General features: G+C 47.0%; 1 protein-coding gene across 1 annotated transcript in view; it reads left to right on the forward strand.

Moving 5' to 3' along the window:
* The first annotated feature begins 259 nt into the window (after positions 1-259).
* DHRS13 (dehydrogenase/reductase 13) overlaps positions 260-19,132 on the forward strand; it is a 29,439-nt gene continuing 10,566 nt past the window's right edge. The window contains 3 exon segments of the mRNA XM_030185831.1: positions 260-514; positions 1,002-1,120; positions 18,825-18,948. Of these exon segments, the coding sequence (XP_030041691.1) occupies positions 388-514; positions 1,002-1,120; positions 18,825-18,948 (370 nt within the window). The 5' untranslated portion in view covers positions 260-387.

The following is a 19,132-nucleotide window of genomic DNA, read 5'->3' on the forward strand; positions in this document are numbered from 1 at the left end:
GAAAAGTTAAATTGAAAAGGGTATTTTTCATGAATAATTTGAATAGGGTAAACCCTCCATTCTTTTTATATGCTAGAATGTGAACGTTTACCACTGCACAGGGCATGATATTCCCTTGTGTGTGCAGTTCTGTATCTGGTTGGAAGATGGCAGTGTCAGCTGCTGTTTGAGTACATTGTTGGCATGGTATTAGGAAACTACTTTGTCCAGGAAACTGCAAAACAGGAGAACAAAGGTTGGCCCTCTGCGGCAGTTGTAGCTGAGCAGAGGCCTGGTGGTAGCAGCAGATGGTTAGGTGCTCCGAACTGCTTTAGCTGTCCCAGTCCAAGGAGAATCGTAGTAGTGAAAGCCACTAGGTGCCAGGCTTAGGCTGCAGCACTTACCACCATGCCAGGAGCCCTTCTGGGAGCAGCTATTGCTATGGCAGCCTATATCCTCATATATTTCAATTTCATCAAAGGACCTAAGTGCAAGAGTGAGACCAGCCTGAAGGGGAAGACCGTTTTACTTACAGGTGTGGTAGGGCCAAATTTCATATGGTCCTGTAGCAGCTGTTAGGAGACTGGAGATATATAGGATTTGTCTACTGCCTTTTTTTTTTTTTTTTTTTTGAGAGAGAGAGTAATAGTCTGTTAAGTCTTTATGAACCACAAGACCAAAGGAAGATTACTAGTGGAGTGGTGGGATCAAAATCTGGGTGTTACAGTGAAGTTTTTAAAATGTCTCAGGTGCTCAGGAAATTGCCTTCAACATCATAAATTAATGCATTGCTGAGCACTGAGACACAGTGGAAACATTAAAACTATGCAGTATGAAGGAATAAGCAGCCTTGTAGAGAGGTGGAACTGATAGGAGAGAAACAAGGTAGGCTCTTACTTCATGCTCAGGGTGCTTTTTCCTTCCTGTGGATGGATGGACACCTGCATTTCGCTTTTCTTTTGGGGAGAGACCTCACAGGGACTCATAGTATTCAGATTGTGAAATGTTTGATATTTTTATAGGTGGGAACTCTGGGATAGGAAAGATGACAGCACTGGACCTTGCTCACCGTGGAGCCCGAATTATCCTTGCCTGTCGCAACAAAAAGAGAGCAGAAGCAGCCGTCTTTGACATCCGCAAGGTCTCTTTGTTTGTCTTTTCCACATCAGTCGTAATGCACTGCCAAAAGAATCTATGAACTACTACAAAATCAGTGTTGGTATTGTAAGGCAGTACTAGGGTACTTCCATTCACTGCAGGGTAACACTAGGAGACACTGCACTACTAAAGGTGCTATTCCAGTGCTGACAGAGAAAAGGGCTGGAATCAAAACATGATTGTTGAGGTATTATGTTAGACAAGAGTAGTTGGGAACCAAGGCCGGTGCCGGACAGACATCTACAGTCTCTATCCTGCAAATAGAACCAGGGCCGCCGAGAGACAGCCGGGCCCGGGGCAGAACCAAACTACTGCAAGCCGCCCCACGCCCCTCATACCGCCACTCCCCCCACTCACACCATCACTCCCGCCCCTTACCTTTCAGTCTTTGCCTCCAAGGAGGGGCCCAGGCCTGGAAAGCCGCTTCCTGTGTGCCTGCTCCCACTGTCTGTTCTCTCGTGCTCCTGTCCATGCCAGGAGTCAGGACCCACAGTCATTCAGGTCTTGGGCTGCACGCTGGAGCAGGAGAGGACATACCCGGAAGCAGGCAGCAGGAAGAAGCTTGCCCACGCCAGGCCCATCTCCCCCTTAGAGGCCCTGAATGGGACAGAAGTAGATTCAGTAACTCCAGTAGTTGGGAACTAAGGCTAGTGCCGGCCAGGCTTTTACAGTCTGTGTCCCACAAATGGCAAAAGACAGATAAAGATCCAGTCTGTGCATTGTGTATCATTTTAATGTCATATGCTATGAGTGAGGGGGCTTCGCATCTCAAGAGAGAGGGGAAGACATTTTAATGTTGAATTTAGCAAGTTAAATACAGTTAGCAATACTTTTAGTTTAAATATATATTGTTATAAGACTGTCATGTTTAACTGCCTATATGTATTTGGCATGATGGCAAATTGGCAACCATTGTGACTAGTCTGAACATAAGAGTAGCCATAGTGGGTCATACCAATGGTCCATCTAGACCAGTATCCTGTTTTTTCCAAACAGTGTCCAAGCCAGGTCACAAGTACCTGGCACAAACCCAATTAGCAGCAACATTCCATGCTACCAATCCTTGGGCAAGCAGTTGCTTCCCTATGTCTGTCTCAATAGCAGGCTATGGACTTTTCATCCAGGAATTTGTTCAAACCTTTTTTAAACCCGGATACACTAACTGCTGTTACTACATCCTCTGGCAAAGAGTTCCAGAGCTTAACTATTCGTTGAATGCATATAAGTACATAAATACATAGGTATTGCCATACTGGAACAGACCAAAGCCTAGCAGCCTGTTTACAACAGTGGCCAATCCAGGTCACAAGTACCTGGCCAGATCCCAAAACAGTACAATGCATTTTATGCTGCTTATTCTAGAAATAAGCAGTGAATTTTCCCCAAGTCCAATTTAATAATGGTCTATGGACTTTTCCTTTAGAAAGCCGTCCAAACCTTTTTAAAACTCTGCTAAGCTAAGAATTAACACTTTTCTTCAAACTGAAGAACCCTAGCCACTTTAGTCTTTCCTCATAGGGAAGTCGTCCCATCCCCCTTATCATTTTCATCACCCTTCTCTGTACCTTTTCTAATTCCACTATTTATTTTTTGAGATGTGGTGACCAGAATTGAACACAATATTCGAGGAGCAGTCACACCATGGAGCGATACACTACTACTACTACTAATCATTTCAATAGTGCTACTAGACGTACTCAGCGCTGTACACATTATATGCAGGTACTTTCTCTGCCCCTAGAGGGCTCACAATCTAAGTTTTGGTACCTGAGGCAATGGAGGGTTAAGTGATTTGCCCAGAGTCACAAGAAGCTGCAGTGGGAATCGAACCCACTTCCCCAGGATCAAAGTTCGCTGCACTAACCACTAGGCTACTCCTCCACTCCAAAGGCATTGTAACATCCTCATTTTTGTTTTCCATTCCTTTCTTAATAAAGGGTATGATACATACCTGTAGCAGTTGTTCTCCGAGGACAGCAGGCTGATTGTTCTCACGACTGGGTGACGTCCGCGGCAGCCCCCACCAACCGGAAAAAAGCTTCGCGGGACGGTCGGCACGCAGGGCACGCCCACCGCGCATGCGCGGCCGTCTTCCCGCCCGTGCGCGACCGCTCCCGCCAGTTGAATAACTAGCAAAAGATAAAACACACAACTCCAAAGGGGAGGAGGGAGGGTAGGTGAGAACAATCAGCCTGCTGTCCTCGGAGAACAACTGCTACAGGTATGTATCATACCCTTTCTCCGAGGACAAGCAGGCTGCTTGTTCTCACGACTGGGGTATCCCTAGCTCTCAGGCTCACTCAAAACAAGAACCCAGGTCAATTGAAGCTCGCAACGGCGAGGGTACAACAGAAATTGACCTACGAAGAACAACTAACTGAGAGTGCAGCCTGACCAGAATAAATTCGGGTCCTGGAGGGTGGAGTTGGATTTACACCCCAAACAGATTCTGCAGCACCGACTGCCCGAACCGACTGTCGCGTCGGGTATCCTGCTGGAGGCAGTAATGTGATGTGAATGTGTGGACAGATGACCACGTCGCAGCCTTGCAAATCTCTTCAATAGTGGCTGACTTCAAGTGGGCCACTGACGCTGCCATGGCTCTTAACACTATGAGCAGTGACATGACCCTCAAGAGCCAGCCCAGCCTGGGCGTAAGTGAAGGAAATGCAATCTGCCAGCCAATTGGAGATGGTGCGTTTCCCGACAGCGACCCCTAGCCTGTTAGGGTCGAAAGAAATAAACAATTGGGCGGACTGTCTGTGGGGCTGTGTCCGCTCCAAGTAGAAGGCCAATGCTCTCTTGCAGTCCAATGTGTGCAACTGACGTTCAGCAGGGCGGGTATGCGGCCTGGGGAAGAATGTTGGCAAGACAATTGACTGGTTAAGATGGAACTCCGACACCACCTTCGGCAGGAACTTTGGGTGAGTGCGGAGCACTACTCTGTTGTGATGAAATTTGGTATATGGAGCATGAGCTACTAGGGCTTGAAGCTCACTGACCCTACGAGCTGAAGTAACTGCCACCAAGAAAATGACCTTCCAGGTCAAGTACTTCAGATGGCAGGTATTCAGTGGCTCAAAAGGAGGTTTCATCAGCTGGGTGAGGACGACGTTGAGATCCCACGACACAGTAGGAGGCTTGATAGGGGGCTTTGACAAAAGCAAACCTCTCATGAATCGAACGACTAAAGGCTCTCCAGAGATGGCTTTACCTTCCACACGATAATGGTAAGCACTAATCGCACTAAGGTGATTCCTTACTGAGTTGGTCTTGAGGCCAGACTCCGATAAGTGCAGAAGGTATTCAAGCAGGTTTTGTGCAGGACAAGAACGAGGTTCTAGGGCCTTGCTCTCACACCAAACGACAAACCTCCTCCACTTGAAAAAGTAACACTTCTTAGTGGAATCCTTCCTAGAGGCAAGCAAGACCCGGGAGACACCCTCAGACAGACCCAACGCAGCGAAGTCTACGCCCTCAACATCCAGGCCGTGAGAGCCAGGGATTGAAGGTTGGGGTGCAGCAACGCTCCGTCGTTCTGCGAAATGAGAGTCGGAAAACACTCCAATCTCCACGGTTCTTCGGAGGACAACTCCAGAAGAAGAGGGAACCAGATCTGACGGGGCCAAAAGGGCGCTATCAGAATCATGGTGCCGCGGTCTTGCTTGAGCTTCAGTAAGGTCTTCCCCACCAAAGGTATGGGAGGATAAGCATACAGGAGGCCGGTCCCCCAATGAAGGAGAAAGGCATCTGACGCTAGCCTGCCGTGTGTCTGAAGTCTGGAACAGAACAGAGGCAGCTTGTGGTTGGTCTGAGAGGCGAAAAGATCCACCGAGGGGGTGCCCCACTCTCGGAAGATCTTGCGTACCACTCTGGAATGGAGCGACCACTCGTGCGGTTGCATGACTCTGCTCAGTCTGTCGGCCAGACTGTTGTTTACGCCTGCCAGGTATGTGGCTTGGAGAAGCATGCTGTGCTGGCATGCCCAGCGCCACATCCCGACGGCTTCCTGACACAGGGGGCGAGATCCGGTGCCCCCCTGCTTGTTGACGTAAAACATTGCAACCTGATTGTCTGTCCGAATTTGGATAATTTGGTAGGACAGCCGATCTCTGAAAGCCTTCAGTGCGTTCCAGATCGCTCGGAGCTCCAGGAGGTTGATCTGCAGATCCTTTCCCTGGAGGGACCACATACCCTGGGTGTGCAGCCCATCGACATGAGCTCCCCACCCCAGGCGAGAGGCATCCGTCGTCAGCACTTTCGTGGGCTGTGGAATTTGAAATGGACGTCCCAGTGTCAAATTGGTCCGAATGGTCCACCAGAGCAGTGAAGTGCGGCAGCTGGTGGAGAGGCGGATGACATCTTCTAGATTCCCGGTGGCTTGGAACCACTGGGAAGCTAGGGTCCATTGAGCAGATCTCATGTGAAGACGAGCCATGGGAGTCACATGAACTGTGGAGGCCATATGACCCAGAAGTCTCAACGTCTGCCGAGCTGTGATCTGCTGGGACGCTCTGGTCTGCGAAGCCAGGGCCAGGAGATTGGCGGCCCTCGCTTCGGGAAGATAGGCCTGAGCCGTCTGGGTATTCAGCAGCGCTCCTATGAATTCCAGAGACTGGGACGGTTGGAGATGGGACTTTGGGTAATTTATCACAAACCCCAGCAGCTCCAGAAGTTGAATAGTGCACTGCATGGACCGGAGGGCTCCTGCCTCCGAGGTGTTCTTGACCAGCCAATCGTCGAGATATGGGAACACGTGCACTCCCAGCTTGCGTAGGTAGGCCGCTACCACCACGAGGCACTTGGTAAACACTCGTGGGGCAGAGGCGAGCCCAAAGGGCAGCACACAATACTGAAAGTGCCGTGCGCCCAGTCGGAATCTGAGATACTGTCTGTGAGCTGGCAGTATCGGGATGTGAGTGTATGCGTCCTTTAAATCCAGGGAACATAGCCAATCGTTTTTCTGAATCATTGGCAGAAGGGTGCCCAAGGAAAGCATCCTGAACTTTTCTTTGACCAGGAATTTGTTCAGGCCTCTCAGGTCTAGGATGGGACGCATCCCCCCTGTTTTCTTTTCCACAAGGAAGTACCTGGAATAGAATCCCTGCCCTTCCTGCCCGGGTGGTACGGGCTCGACCGCATTGGCGCTGAGAAGGGCGGAGAGTTCCTCTGCAAGTACCTGCTTGTGATGGGAGCTGAAAGACTGAGCTCCCGGAGGACAATTTGGAGGCAGGGAGGCCAAATTCAGGGCGTATCCGCACCGCACTATTTGGAGAACCCACTGGTCGGAGGTTATGAGAGGCCACCTTTGGTGAAAAAAATTTTAACCTCCCTCCGACCGGCAGATCGTCCGGTACGGACACTTGTAGGGCGGCTATGTTCCCGTGGATCCAGTCAAAAGCCCGTCCCCGGCTTTTGCTGTGGAGGCGCAGGGGGCTGCTTAGGCGCACGCTGTTGACGAGAACGAACGCGCTGGGGCTGTCCCTGTGCCTGACGAGGCCTTCGGGCCGGCTGGTTGTACCTACGCTTTGCAAAAGAATAGGGTGCAGCCTGCCGTGCCCGGGAAAAACGCCCACCAGTGGGGGCGGATGCTGAAGGCGCCCGGTGGGAGAGCTTGTCGAGAGCGGTTTCCCGCTGATGCAGTTGGTCCACCATCTGCTCGACCTTCTCACCGAAAATGTTATCCCCCCGGCAAGGGACGTCGGCCAGTCTCTGCTGGGTGCGGTTGTCCAGGTCAGAGGCGCGCAGCCATGAGAGCCTGCGCATCACTATACCTTGGGCCGCAGCACGAGATGCCACGTCACAGGTGTCAAAAATACCCCTGGACAGGAACTTTCTGCATGCCTTCAGCTGCCTGACCACCTCCTGATAAGGCCTGGACTGCTCCGGCGGGAGCTTCTCGACCAGGTCCGCCAGCTGTTGCACATTGGTCCGCATGTGGATGCTCATATAGAGCAGGTATGACTGGATGCGGGTCACGAGCATGGAGGATTGGTAGGCCTTCCTCCCAAACGAGTCCAGAGTGCGAGACTCCCGCCCCGGGGGCGCCGAGGCGGTATCCCTCGAACTCCGTGCCCTCTTGAGAGCAGAATCCACGACCGCTGAGTCATGGGGCAATTGGGGCCGCATGAGCTCTGGGTCGGAGTGGATCCTGTACTGGGACTCTGCTTTCTTGGGAATGGTGGGGTTAGTTAACGGTCTCACCCAGTTCCGGAGCAGCGTCTCCTTCAGGACATTGTGCAGCGGCACCGTGGAGGACTCTCTAGGTGGTGATGGATAGTCGAGGACCTCGAGCATCTCGGCCCTCGGCTCTTCCACAGAGACCACGGGGAAGGGAATGGTGATCGACATATCCCGCACAAAGGAGGCAAAGGAGAGGCTCTCAGGAGGTGAGAGCTTCCTCTCCGGTGAAGGCGTGGGGTCCGAGGGAAGGCCCGTAGACTCCTCTGAGGAGAAATATCTAGGGTCCTCCTCTTCCCCCCACGAGTCCTCATCCTCGGTATCGGACATTAGCTCATGTAGCTGAGTCCTGTACCGGGCCCGGCTCGACGTCGAGGCACCGAGGTCTCGGTGTCGTCGAGCGGTGGACTCCCGCGCCGGCGGGGACGGAGCTCCCTCCATCGACGTCGACGGGGACTCCACCTGCGTAGCAGTCGAGACCGGCACCGCAAGCGGCGGCGGTGTCGACAGCTCCGGCGCCGGGCTAGAGCTCGCCGGCGCCACAGTCATCGGCGCCGAGGGCGCAAGCACCCCCGGCGCCGGCACAGCCTGGCGCATCAGCCCTTCCAGGATCCCCGGAAGGATGGCTCTGAGGCACTCGTCCAGGCCCGCTGCCGGGAAAGGCGGTGGGGCCGGTAAGGGTGTCGGTGCCGGAAGCTGCTGGGAGCCAGGAGACGGCACCGAGGTGCCGGAACCCCGACGCGTCGGTACCTCCACAACCGACGGGGACCTCTCCTCTCGACGATGACGCTTCGGCGTCGACTCCTCTTCAGGATGCACCGAGGGCGTCCGGTGACGACGCTTTTTGTCCTTCTTTCGATGCACGTCACCGGCGCCGGAGGGCATGGAGGAGGAGGAGGTCGATCCCCCTCGGTCTCGAGGCACCGGGTCAGACAGGGTTCGGTCCCGTGGCTCACGAGCTGAGGGAGTGACCGGGGCCGACTGCCCACGCGGCCTCTCAACCCCACTCTCACCGGCGGACCGGCGGGCCGACGGGACCTGTTCTCCTGGGGTCGCTGCCATCGGTGCCGATGTCTCGGGCATCGATACCGGTACCGAAGAACCGGCCTTCGATACCGATGCCGTCGAGGTCGACGTCGAGGGGCCGGCGCAAGTTCCAAAAAGACGGTCCCGCAGAACTTGCCTCGCAACCTGAGTCCGTTTCCGGAGACCGAGACACAAAGCACACGACTTGAGATTGTGCTCCGGCCCGAGGCACTGGAGGCACCAAGCGTGGGTGTCGGTCTGCGAGATCGGCCGGCCGCAGCGACCACACTTTTTAAATCCACTCGGGACCTTCGAGGACATCGACGGAAAAATCGCGTCGGCGAAGTCAAAGTCGTCAATGGTGGCTAAAATCACACCACGAAAAAAACGACCGAGCGACCACTAGGCCGCAACGTAGCGTCCCCGCTGGAAGCGAGGGAAAAGGGGAGCGCGTGCTCCACACGCGCAGTTTTTTTTTTTTTTTTTTTTTGTAAAAAGAAAAGATAATAAAAGGAAATTAAATTAACGAAGCGCGATCCGCGTATACGCGATCGCAAGAATCCGGCGGCTGAAGTAGAGAGAGCGGCAAGGCACGACTCTCTCCAGGCGCGGAAAAAAAGGAACTGGCGGGAGCGGTCGCGCACGGGCGGGAAGACGGCCGCGCATGCGCGGTGGGCATGCCCTGCGTGCCGACTGTCCCGCGAAGCTTTTTTCCGGTTGGTGGGGGCTGCCGCGGACGTCACCCAGTCGTGAGAACAAGCAGCCTGCTTGTCCTCGGAGAATACCTATTACCTAACATTCTGTTTGCTTTCTTAGCTGCCGCCACACACTGAGCAGAGGGTTTCAATGTATCATCAACGATGTCGCCTAGATCCCTTTCCTGGTCGGTGACTCCTAACATGGAACCTTGCATTACGTAGCTATAATTCAGGTTCCTCTTTCCCACATGCATCACTTTTCACTTGCTCACATTAAACGTCATCTGCCATTTAGATGTCGAGTCTCGTATGGCCTTCTTGTAATTTTTCACAATCCTCTTGCGATTTAACAACTTTGAATAACATTATGTCATCAGCAAATTTAATTACCTCACTAGTTACTCCCATCTCTAGGTCATTTATAAATATGTTAAAAAGCAGCGGTCCCAACACAGACTCCTGGGGAAATCCACTATCTACCCTTCTCCATTGAGAATACTGACCATTTAACCATACTCTTTCTTTACTGTCTTTTAACCAGGATTTAATCCACAATAGGACACTACCTCCTATCCCATGACTCTCCAATTTCCTCTGCAGTCTTTCATAAGGTACTTTGTGAAACGCCTTTTGAAAATCCAGATACACAATATCACCAGCTCACATTTATCCACATGTTTGTTCACTCTTTCAAAGAAATATAGTAGATTGGTGAGGCAAGATTTCCATTTACTAAATCCATGTTGGCTTTGTCTCATTAATCCATGCTTTTGAATATGCTCTATAATTTTGTTCTTTATAATAGTCTCTACCATTTTACCCAGCACAGGTGTCAGGCTCACCAGTCTATAATTTCCCGGATCTCATCTGGAACCTTTTTTAAAAATCGGCATTACATTGGCCACCCTCCAATCTTCCGGTACCATGCTTGATTTTAAAGATAACTTACATATTACTTACAATAGTTCTGCAAGTTCATTTTTCAGTTCTATCAGTACTCTGGGATGAATACCATCCAGTCCAGGAGATTTGCTACTCTTCAATTTGTCAGATTGCGCCATTACATCCTCAAGGTTTATAGAGATTTCATTCAGTTTCTCTGACTCGTAGGCTCTGAATACCATTTCTGGCACCGGTATCTCTCACTAATCTTCCTCGGTGAAGACTGAAGCAACGAATTCATTTAATCTCTCCACTATGGCTTTGTCTTCCCTGAGTGCCCTTTTACCCCTCAATCATCTAGTGGTCCAACTGATTCGTTTGCTGGCTTCTTGCTTTTAATATACTAAAAAAAATTTTACTATGTGTTTTTACCTCTAACACAATCTTTTTTTCAGAGTCCCTCTTTGCCTTTCTTATCAACGCTTTGCATTTGAATTGCCATTCCTTATGCTGTTTCTTATTATTTTCAGTCGGGTCTTTCTTCCATTTTCTGAAGGATTTTCTTTTAGCTCTAATATCTTCCTTCACCTCACTTTTTAACCATGCTGGCTGTCGTTTGGTCTTCCTTCCTCCTTTTTTTAATACATGGAATATATTTGGCCAGAGTTTCCAGGATGGTATTTTTGAACAGCATCCACGCCTGATGTAAATTTTTGACCTTCGCAGCTGCTCCTCTTTTCTTTTTTTTTTTTTCATCGTTCTCATTTTATCGTAGTCTCCTTTTTGAAAGTTAAATGCTAACATATTGGATTTCCTGTGTGTACTTACACCAGAGCTGATATCAAATCTGATCATGTTACAAGAAATTATTTACTTGGGGGAAAGAGCTCTAGAGCACGCGCTACTGTTTATAATTTAAGAGCAGGCGCTGTATTTATAAGTTTTAGGATATTAATTTCTCCACCAATCACCAAAGGTGATAATTGCAATATTGCAATAAATTAAATAAATTAAGTATATATCTCTGTTGAAATGCAGTATTCTGTATTGCAAGATTTGAAAGCATTTACTCAGAGCATGGCACTAAGTTTATCAGTATAACTTTAAAATATACCATATACTCAGAACACAAAGAGACGGTATTTTTAGCTTCAAAAAAGTTGATTTAATATACAAATCATGTAAATAATATTGCAAACCAAACGAGAGGTAGGTCTTACAGATCTTTACAGATAATCTGTGCTAAAGTAAATTAGCAGGTCTAGATCAAAAGTTATGTTACTTACAAGTCCTTTTTACATAGTATGAACAGCATGAGGTAAGCACATGTTTGCAGAAGAGGTCCTCATAGCAGGCAGGTGGGCTACAGGTCCCAGGAAGAGAAGAATCTGTGTTGCAGTTTAAGGGAAGCATCTGCTTGTCTGGAATAGCTTCTATCTTTTATACTCTTGCAAGCTGCAGGAAGACATGCCATGTGAATCTCTGTCTTGGTTTCCTGGTTTGCACACGACCCTTGGGCATTTGCAAAGCATTGTGGTATCTTGGTCTCATGTCTTATGACATCACAAGACTTGCTGTCTGGATTTTGCTGACAAATGGTTTATTGTAGTGCAGGGTTTTCCCTGCTTGAATTTCTGTGATAAGATTTGTCTGGGGCAGCCAGCAGGTGTCCTTTGTTTTTAGTAGCTGTATTTCACACCTTTCCCACCTGCCTGTCTCCTTGCCTCTACTGGTTACCTTTGATGTTTGTTGTGTTGATCAGCCTTATTTGTTGTGTTGATCAGAGGAAGAGAGTCAATTTAACCTTGAGGCAGTCTCTTACTTGAGAAGTCTTTTGTTAAAAGGGGGAGGTGAGGTCAGCAGCAGTACCTTTGTCTTTTAAATGTTCCCCAAAGGGAGGGGGAAGAGGGCTTTGGAATGAAAGCCAGTTGCATCTTAAAGCTGTATTTTTGTATTGCTATATATGATCCAGCAAAATATCATGCTACGTATTTCAATAATAAACTGATACCATTACAATCATATTATGATCACTGTTATTAAGTGGTCCCAGCATTATTACCTCTTCCACCAGATCATGTGCTCCACTAAGGATTATGTCTAGAATTTTTCCTATTCTTGTCAGCTCCTGTACCAGCTGCTCCATAAAGCAGTCCTTGATTTCGTCAAGGAATTTTACCTCCCTAGCATGCCCAGATGTTACATTTACCCAGACAATATCTGGGTAATTGAAATCACCCATTATTATTGTGTTACCCAGCTTGTTAGCCTCCCTAATTTCTGGTAACATTTCTACATCCGTCTGTTCATCCTGGCCAGGCGGACGGTGGTACACTCCTATCACTATCCTTTTCCCCTTTACACATGGAATTTCAATCCATAGGATTCCAAGATGTGTTTTATTTCCTGCAGAATTTTCAATCTATTTGATTCAAGGCCCTCCTTAACATACAAAGCTACCCCTCCACCAATTCGATCCACCATATCATTTGTACCCCGGTATGACAGTATTCCACTGTTTATCCTCCTTTCACCAGATCTCAGAGATGCCTATTATATCTAATTTTTCATTTAGTGCAATATATTTCTAACTCTCCCATCTTATTTCTTAGGTTTCTGGCATTCGCATATAGACATTTCAAACTGTGTTTGTTCCTATTTACATCTTGCTCAATAGTTGACAGTGTTAATTTGCAATATTTTGTTTGATTTTTATTTAAGGACTCCTGATCTACTATGGTCTCTTTTGCAACCTCGCTATTGGAATACCCTATCTTCCCTGTTTTAGTGATATCTTTGAGTAGAGAGTTGTGGTAGCCGTGTTAGTCCACTTTTAAGGGTAATCAATAGAAATAAAACAAAATAAAGCATGGAAAATAAAATAAGATGATTCCTTTTTTATTGGACATAACTTAATACATTTCTTGATTAGCTTTCGAAGGTTGCCCTTCTTTGAAAGATACCTTGTTCCGAACCATGAGTTTTTGAATGACTTTTCGGCCTTCCCCCAGGTTCTACTTTTAAAAACTGCTCTGTCTCCTTTTTAAATGCCAGTGCCAGCAGCCCAGTCCCACCCTGGTTAAGGTGGAGCCCATACTTCCGGAATAGGCTCCCCCTTCTGCAGAATGTTGCCTACTTCCTTACAAATCTAAAACCCTCCTTCCTGCACCGTTACCTCATTAATGCATTGATACTCCGGAGCTCTGCCTGTCTCTTGGGCTCTGCGCGTGGAACGGGTAGCACTTCAGAAAATGCTACCTTAGAGGTTCTGGATTTGAGCTTTCTACCTAAGACCCTAAATTTGGCTCCCAGAACCTCTCTCCCACATTTTCCTATGTCATTGGTACCCACATGTACCAAGACAGCCAGATCATCCCCAGCACTATCTAAAATCCTATCTACGTGATGCGTGAGGTCTGCTACCTTCACACCAGGCAGGCAAGTGACCAGGCGATCCTCAATTAGGTAGAAAAAAATATTTCTTCCAATTTGTTTTAAAAGTATTTCCATGTAACTTCGAGTGTCCCCCAGTCTTTTTTTAAATAATTTATTCTTTATTTCCAAAATTTTAAACATTACAAGTTACAACTTTTCACCATCACAAGTCTCTAATACTATTATCATCAGTGCTTCACATAGCTATTGTCTAATGCACAGTTCCAACTAAACCTCATTAACAAAACATGCCCCTTACCCTTCCCTTCTTCCCCAGCCCTCCCCCCCTAACATTATGGTTTTGAGACTTGTACATCTTTCCATTGCTCATAGGGTTGCCATCTTTTCTGGAACAATTGGAGGTGTCCTCTCCATATAGCTGTCAACTTAGACATTTGATACATATGATGCAGTCTGCTCTCTATCACCTGCATAGATGGAACCTCCAACTGTCTCCATGCCCTTGCTAGTGCTAATTTAGCTGCCACAAAAAGTTGAATGACTAACATGACAGTGTATCTTACTCTTTCTGGGTCTTGTATGTAGTAAGCAATACTCTGCCTGGTTGGGGGACTCCATCCTTACCATTTCCTTCACCATCCCAAGGATCCCTGCCCAATATGTCTGAACCTTTGGGCACTCCCACCAGATATGCATAAATGTACCTCTCCCACCACATTCCCTCCAACAGTTTGCTGAGGTCTGCGGATATATTTTTTGTAGTTTATCTGGAGTATAATACCACCAGTACAGTATTTTGTATCCATTTTCAATTAGCGGCTGAGAGATGGAGGGCTTCAACAGATATTTATAGGTAGCAGCTGTTGGGTGCAGTTCTGACTGCCTTGTTGGGCAGACTGAATGTACCATGCATGCCTTTATCTGCTATCATTTACTGTGTTAGTGAAAGCACTGCACCACTGGTATTTTCCTTTCAGCAAATTAGTACTAAGGGAGATGTTACACAGCTGAAGGTACTTCTCTTCAGTACGAGGGAAGGTAACATAGCAACAGATTGCATCAAGCCCAGCATCCTGTTTCCAACAGTGGCCAATCCAGGTCACAAATACCTGGCAAGATCCCAGAAAAGTACAAAACATTTTATACTGCTTATCACAGAAATAGTGGATTTACCCCAAGTCCATTTAATAATGGTCTATGGACTTTTTCTTTAGGAAGCCGTCCAAACCCATTTTAAACTCCACTAAGCTAACCGCCTTTACCACATTCTCTGGCAACAAATTCCAGAGATTAATTACACGTTGAGTGAAGAAATATTTTCTCCAATTCGTTTTAAATTTACTACAATGTAGCTTCATCGCATGCCCCCTAGTCCTAGTATTTTTGGAAAGTGTAAACAGACGCTTCACATCTACCCATTCATCTCCACTCATTATTTTATAGACCTCTATCATATCTCCCCTCAGCCGCCTTTTCTCCAACCTGAAGAGCCCTAGTCGCTTTAGCCTTTCCTCATAGGGAAGTCATCCCATCCGCTTTATCATTTTTATCGCCCTTCTCTGCACCTTTTCTAATTCCACTGTCTTTTTTGAGATGCGGCGACCAAAAATTGAACACAATATTCAAGGTGCGGTTGCACCATGGAGCGAACCAAAGGCATTATAACATCCTCATTTTTGTTTTCCATTCCTTTCCTAATAATACCTAACATTTTATTTGTTTTCTTAGCCACAGCAGCACACTGAGCAGAAGGTTTCCACGTATCATCAACGACGACGCCTAGATCCCTTTCTTGGTCCATGACTCCTAACGTGACATCTTGCATGACGTAGCTATAATTCGGATTCCTCTTTCCCACATGCATCACTTTGCACTTGCTCACATTAAACATCATCTGCCAGTTAGACGCCCAGTCTCGTAAGGTCCTCTTGTAATTTTTCACAATCCTCTCGCAATTTAACGACATAAGCACATAAGCACCGCCATACTGGGAAAAGACCAAGGGTCCATCAAGCCCAGCATCCTGCCTCTGACAGCAGCCAATCCAGGCTTCAAGAACCCGTCAACCCCCCCACCCAAAAAAAACATTAATAATGTTCAATGGACATTTCCTTCAGGAATCTGTCCAAACCCCCCTTAAACTCCATAAGGCCAGCTGCTGTCACTACATTCTCCGGCAACGAGTTCCAGAGTCCAACTACACGCTGAGTAAAGAAAAACTTTGTCCTATTTCTTTTAAATCTACCATATTCTAGCTTCATCTTGTGTCCCCTGGTTCTATTATTGTTTGAATGTGTAAACAAATGCTTCACATCTGTCCGCTCTACTCCGCTCATTATCTTGTAGACTTCTATCATATCACCCCTCAGCCGCCTTTTCTCCAAGCTGAAGAGCCCTAACCGTCTTAGCCTTTCCTCTTAGGGAAGTCATTCCATCCCTTTTATCATTTTTGTCGCCCTTCTCTGCACCTTCTCCAATTCTTTTATATCTTTTTTGAGATGCAGCAACCAGAATTGGACACAATATTCGAGGTGCGGTCGCACCATGGAGTGATACAACGGCATTATAACATCCTTGTGTTTGTTTTCCATCCCTTTCCTAATAATACTCAACATTCTGTGCGCTTTCTTAGCCGCCGCAGCACACTGAGCAGAAGTTTTCAATGTCTTATCCCTTTCTAGGTCTGTGACTCCTAACGCGGAACCTTACATGACATAGCTGTAATTCGGGTTCCTCTTACCCACATGCATCACTTTGCACTTGTCAACATTGAACTTCATCTGCCACTTGGACGCCCAATCCCCCAGTCTCGCGAGGTCCTCCTGTAATCTTTCACACTCCTCCTGCGACTTGACAACCCTGAATAACTTTGTGTCATCTGCGAATTTAATTACCTCACTAGTTACTCCCATCTGTAGGTCATTTATAAATATGTTAAAAAGGCAGCGGTCCCAGCACAGACTCCTGAGGGACCCCACTAACTACCCTTCTCCATTGAGAATACTGACCATTCAATCCTACTCTCTGCTTCCTATCCTTCAACCAGCTCTTAATCCATAGTAATACCCTACCTCCGATCCCATGACTCTCCAGTTTCCTCTGGAGTCTTTCATGAGGCACTTTGTCAATGACTTTGAATAACTTTTTGTCATCAGTAAATTTAATTACCTCACTAGTTAGTCCCATCTCTAGGTCATTTATAAATATGTTAAAAAGCAGAGGTCCCAACACAGACCCCTGGGGAAATCCACTATCTACCCTTCTCCATTGAGAATACTGACCATTTAACCATACTCTCTCTTTACTGTCTTTTAACCAGGGTTTAATCCACAATAGGACACTACCTCCTATCCCATGACTCTCCAATTTCCTCTGGAGTCCTTCATGAGGTACTTTGTCAAACGCCTTCTGAAAATCCAGATACACAATATCAACCGGCTCACCTTTATCCACGTTTGTTCACCCCTTCAAAGAAATGTAGTAGATTGGTGAGGCAAGATTTCACTTCACTAAATCCATGTTGACTTTGTCTCATTAATACATGCTTTTGAATATGCTCTGTAATTTTGTTCTTAATAATAGTCTCTACCATTTTGCGCGGCACCGACGTCACTCACCGGTCTATAATTTCCCGGATCTCCTCTGGAACCTTTTTTAAAAATCGGCGTTACATTGGCCACCCTCCAATCTTACGGTACCACACTCGATTTTAAGGATAAATTACATATTACTAACAATAGCTCTGCAAGCTCATTTTTCAGTTCTATCAGTACTCTGGGATCAAAGCATTTCGGAAAATGCTACCCTAGAGGATCTGGATTTGACCTTTCTACCTAAGAGCCTAAATTTGGCTTCCAGAACCCCTCTCCCACATTTTTCTATGTCATTGGTACCCACATGTACCAAAACAGCCGGCTCCTCCCCAGCACTATCTAAAATCCTATCTAGGTGTTGCGTGAGGTCCGCCAACTTTGCACCAGGCAGGCAAGTCACCAGGCGATCCTCACGTCCACCAGCCACCCAGCTATCTATATGCCTAATGATCGAATCACCAACTACAACAGCTGTCCTAACCTTTCCCTCCCGGGCAGCACTTGGAGACATATCCTCGGTGCGAGAGGATAGTACATCCCCTGGTAGGCAGGTCCTGGCTACAGGAGTACTTCCTACTTCACCAGGGTGAAGCTCTCCTTCTAGGAGACCTCCCTCCTCCAAGGTAGCACAGGGTCTACCAGACTGGAGGCGGGACTTCTCTACAACATGCCTGTAGGTCTCCTCTATGTAGCTCTCCGTCTCCCTCAGCTCCACCAAGTCTGCTACTCTAGCCTCAAAAGAACGGACACGTTCTCTGAGAGCTAGGAGCTCTTTGCATCGGGCACACACATGTGACATCTCACCAACTGGGAGATCTCAGCTCCACCAAGTCTGCTACTCTAGCCTCAAAAGAACGGACACGTTCTCTGAGAGCTAGGAGCTCTTTGCATCGGGCACACACATGTGACATCTCACCAACTGGGAGATAATCATACATGTGACACTCAATGCAAAAGACTGGATAGCACCCCTCTCACTGCTGGACTGCTGACTTCATCTTAGTGTTTTTGAGTTTTTCAATAATTTAAAACTTGCTACGGTATTTAAGGATATTAGCCTAATATAAAAGTGTATTTTAGTTTATATAGTATATTGTATGATTTATTTAGTGTTTCCTTCTCAGATGGTAATGAAATGTATTTAAAACTCTGTAAGAGCACTCCTTGCTTGTTACCCTAATTACAATAACTGACTATAAATGAAGAGTTGTCCTAGGGGTGGGAAAACTAAACTAGATCCTGCAGTGCCTGCTAGATTCTATCTGTTAATGTAGTGGTACAAAGTTTTTAAAACTAAGTGGAAAAGACTATGGAGATTAGTTGATAAAATTTGCTTTTTATATTTTATTTTGCCTATCACTAACCTACAATTCCTCCTTTAAACCCCAATCCCAAAGCACAAAGCAAATTAGTGTTCACTTACCAAAGAAATGTCCTCTTCTTTCGGAACTTTCATCTAGTGTCACCTCCCCACTTTCATTCAGCTGCTGCTGCTTCCCTAAACCAGCAGAAGCAGCAAAACAAAATACAGCCACCGTTTTGAAGAAATTCACTCAAGGTGGTGTACAGCAAGAATAAGTCAAACATAAGCAATAGACAGGACAAGTTACATTTATTAAAAAAATATATTTAAAAATTTGTATCCCCTTCTATCTGACAATTCTAGATGGGCTCCATAGGAGATGTGGGCTGATGAGGTTTTTTTCTTTTGGCTCAGCCTGGTCACAGCTTTAAATATGGCTTCTGTGACTCCATTTTGGGTCACGACCCATAGTTTGAGATACGCTGATTTTATGTCAAGAATGTCTTGCTAAGGTAGCAAGCAATAAATAGCACTGTGGACCCCTTGATAAGACAGATGGGGCATATGAGTGGGTGGACAGCAGTAGCTGAGTATTTTTCTGCTTCATAGGAATCTGGGAATAGGGAGGTGCTGTTCATGAAGCTGAATCTGGCCAGTCTGACTTCCATCAGAGCATTTGCAACATTGTTCCTGGAGTCTGAGCCCAGACTTGATATTCTTATCAATAACGCAGGTAAGAGTAAAACTTGAGATATGAATAATTGCTACAACATTGCCAAAGAAACAAGCATCTACAATTAGTAACTGCAGCTGTGTGAAGAGCATAAAAATCTCATAGTCAGTTCTGAGCCATGGAGAGCCCCACGGAGCACAGCCTAAAATGGAGCAAACCTTGGTTCATCTTTCCTCTGTCAGAG

The sequence above is a fragment of the Microcaecilia unicolor genome, chromosome 13, assembly GCF_901765095.1.
Source record: "Microcaecilia unicolor chromosome 13, aMicUni1.1, whole genome shotgun sequence".
Taxonomy (NCBI): domain Eukaryota; kingdom Metazoa; phylum Chordata; class Amphibia; order Gymnophiona; family Siphonopidae; genus Microcaecilia; species Microcaecilia unicolor.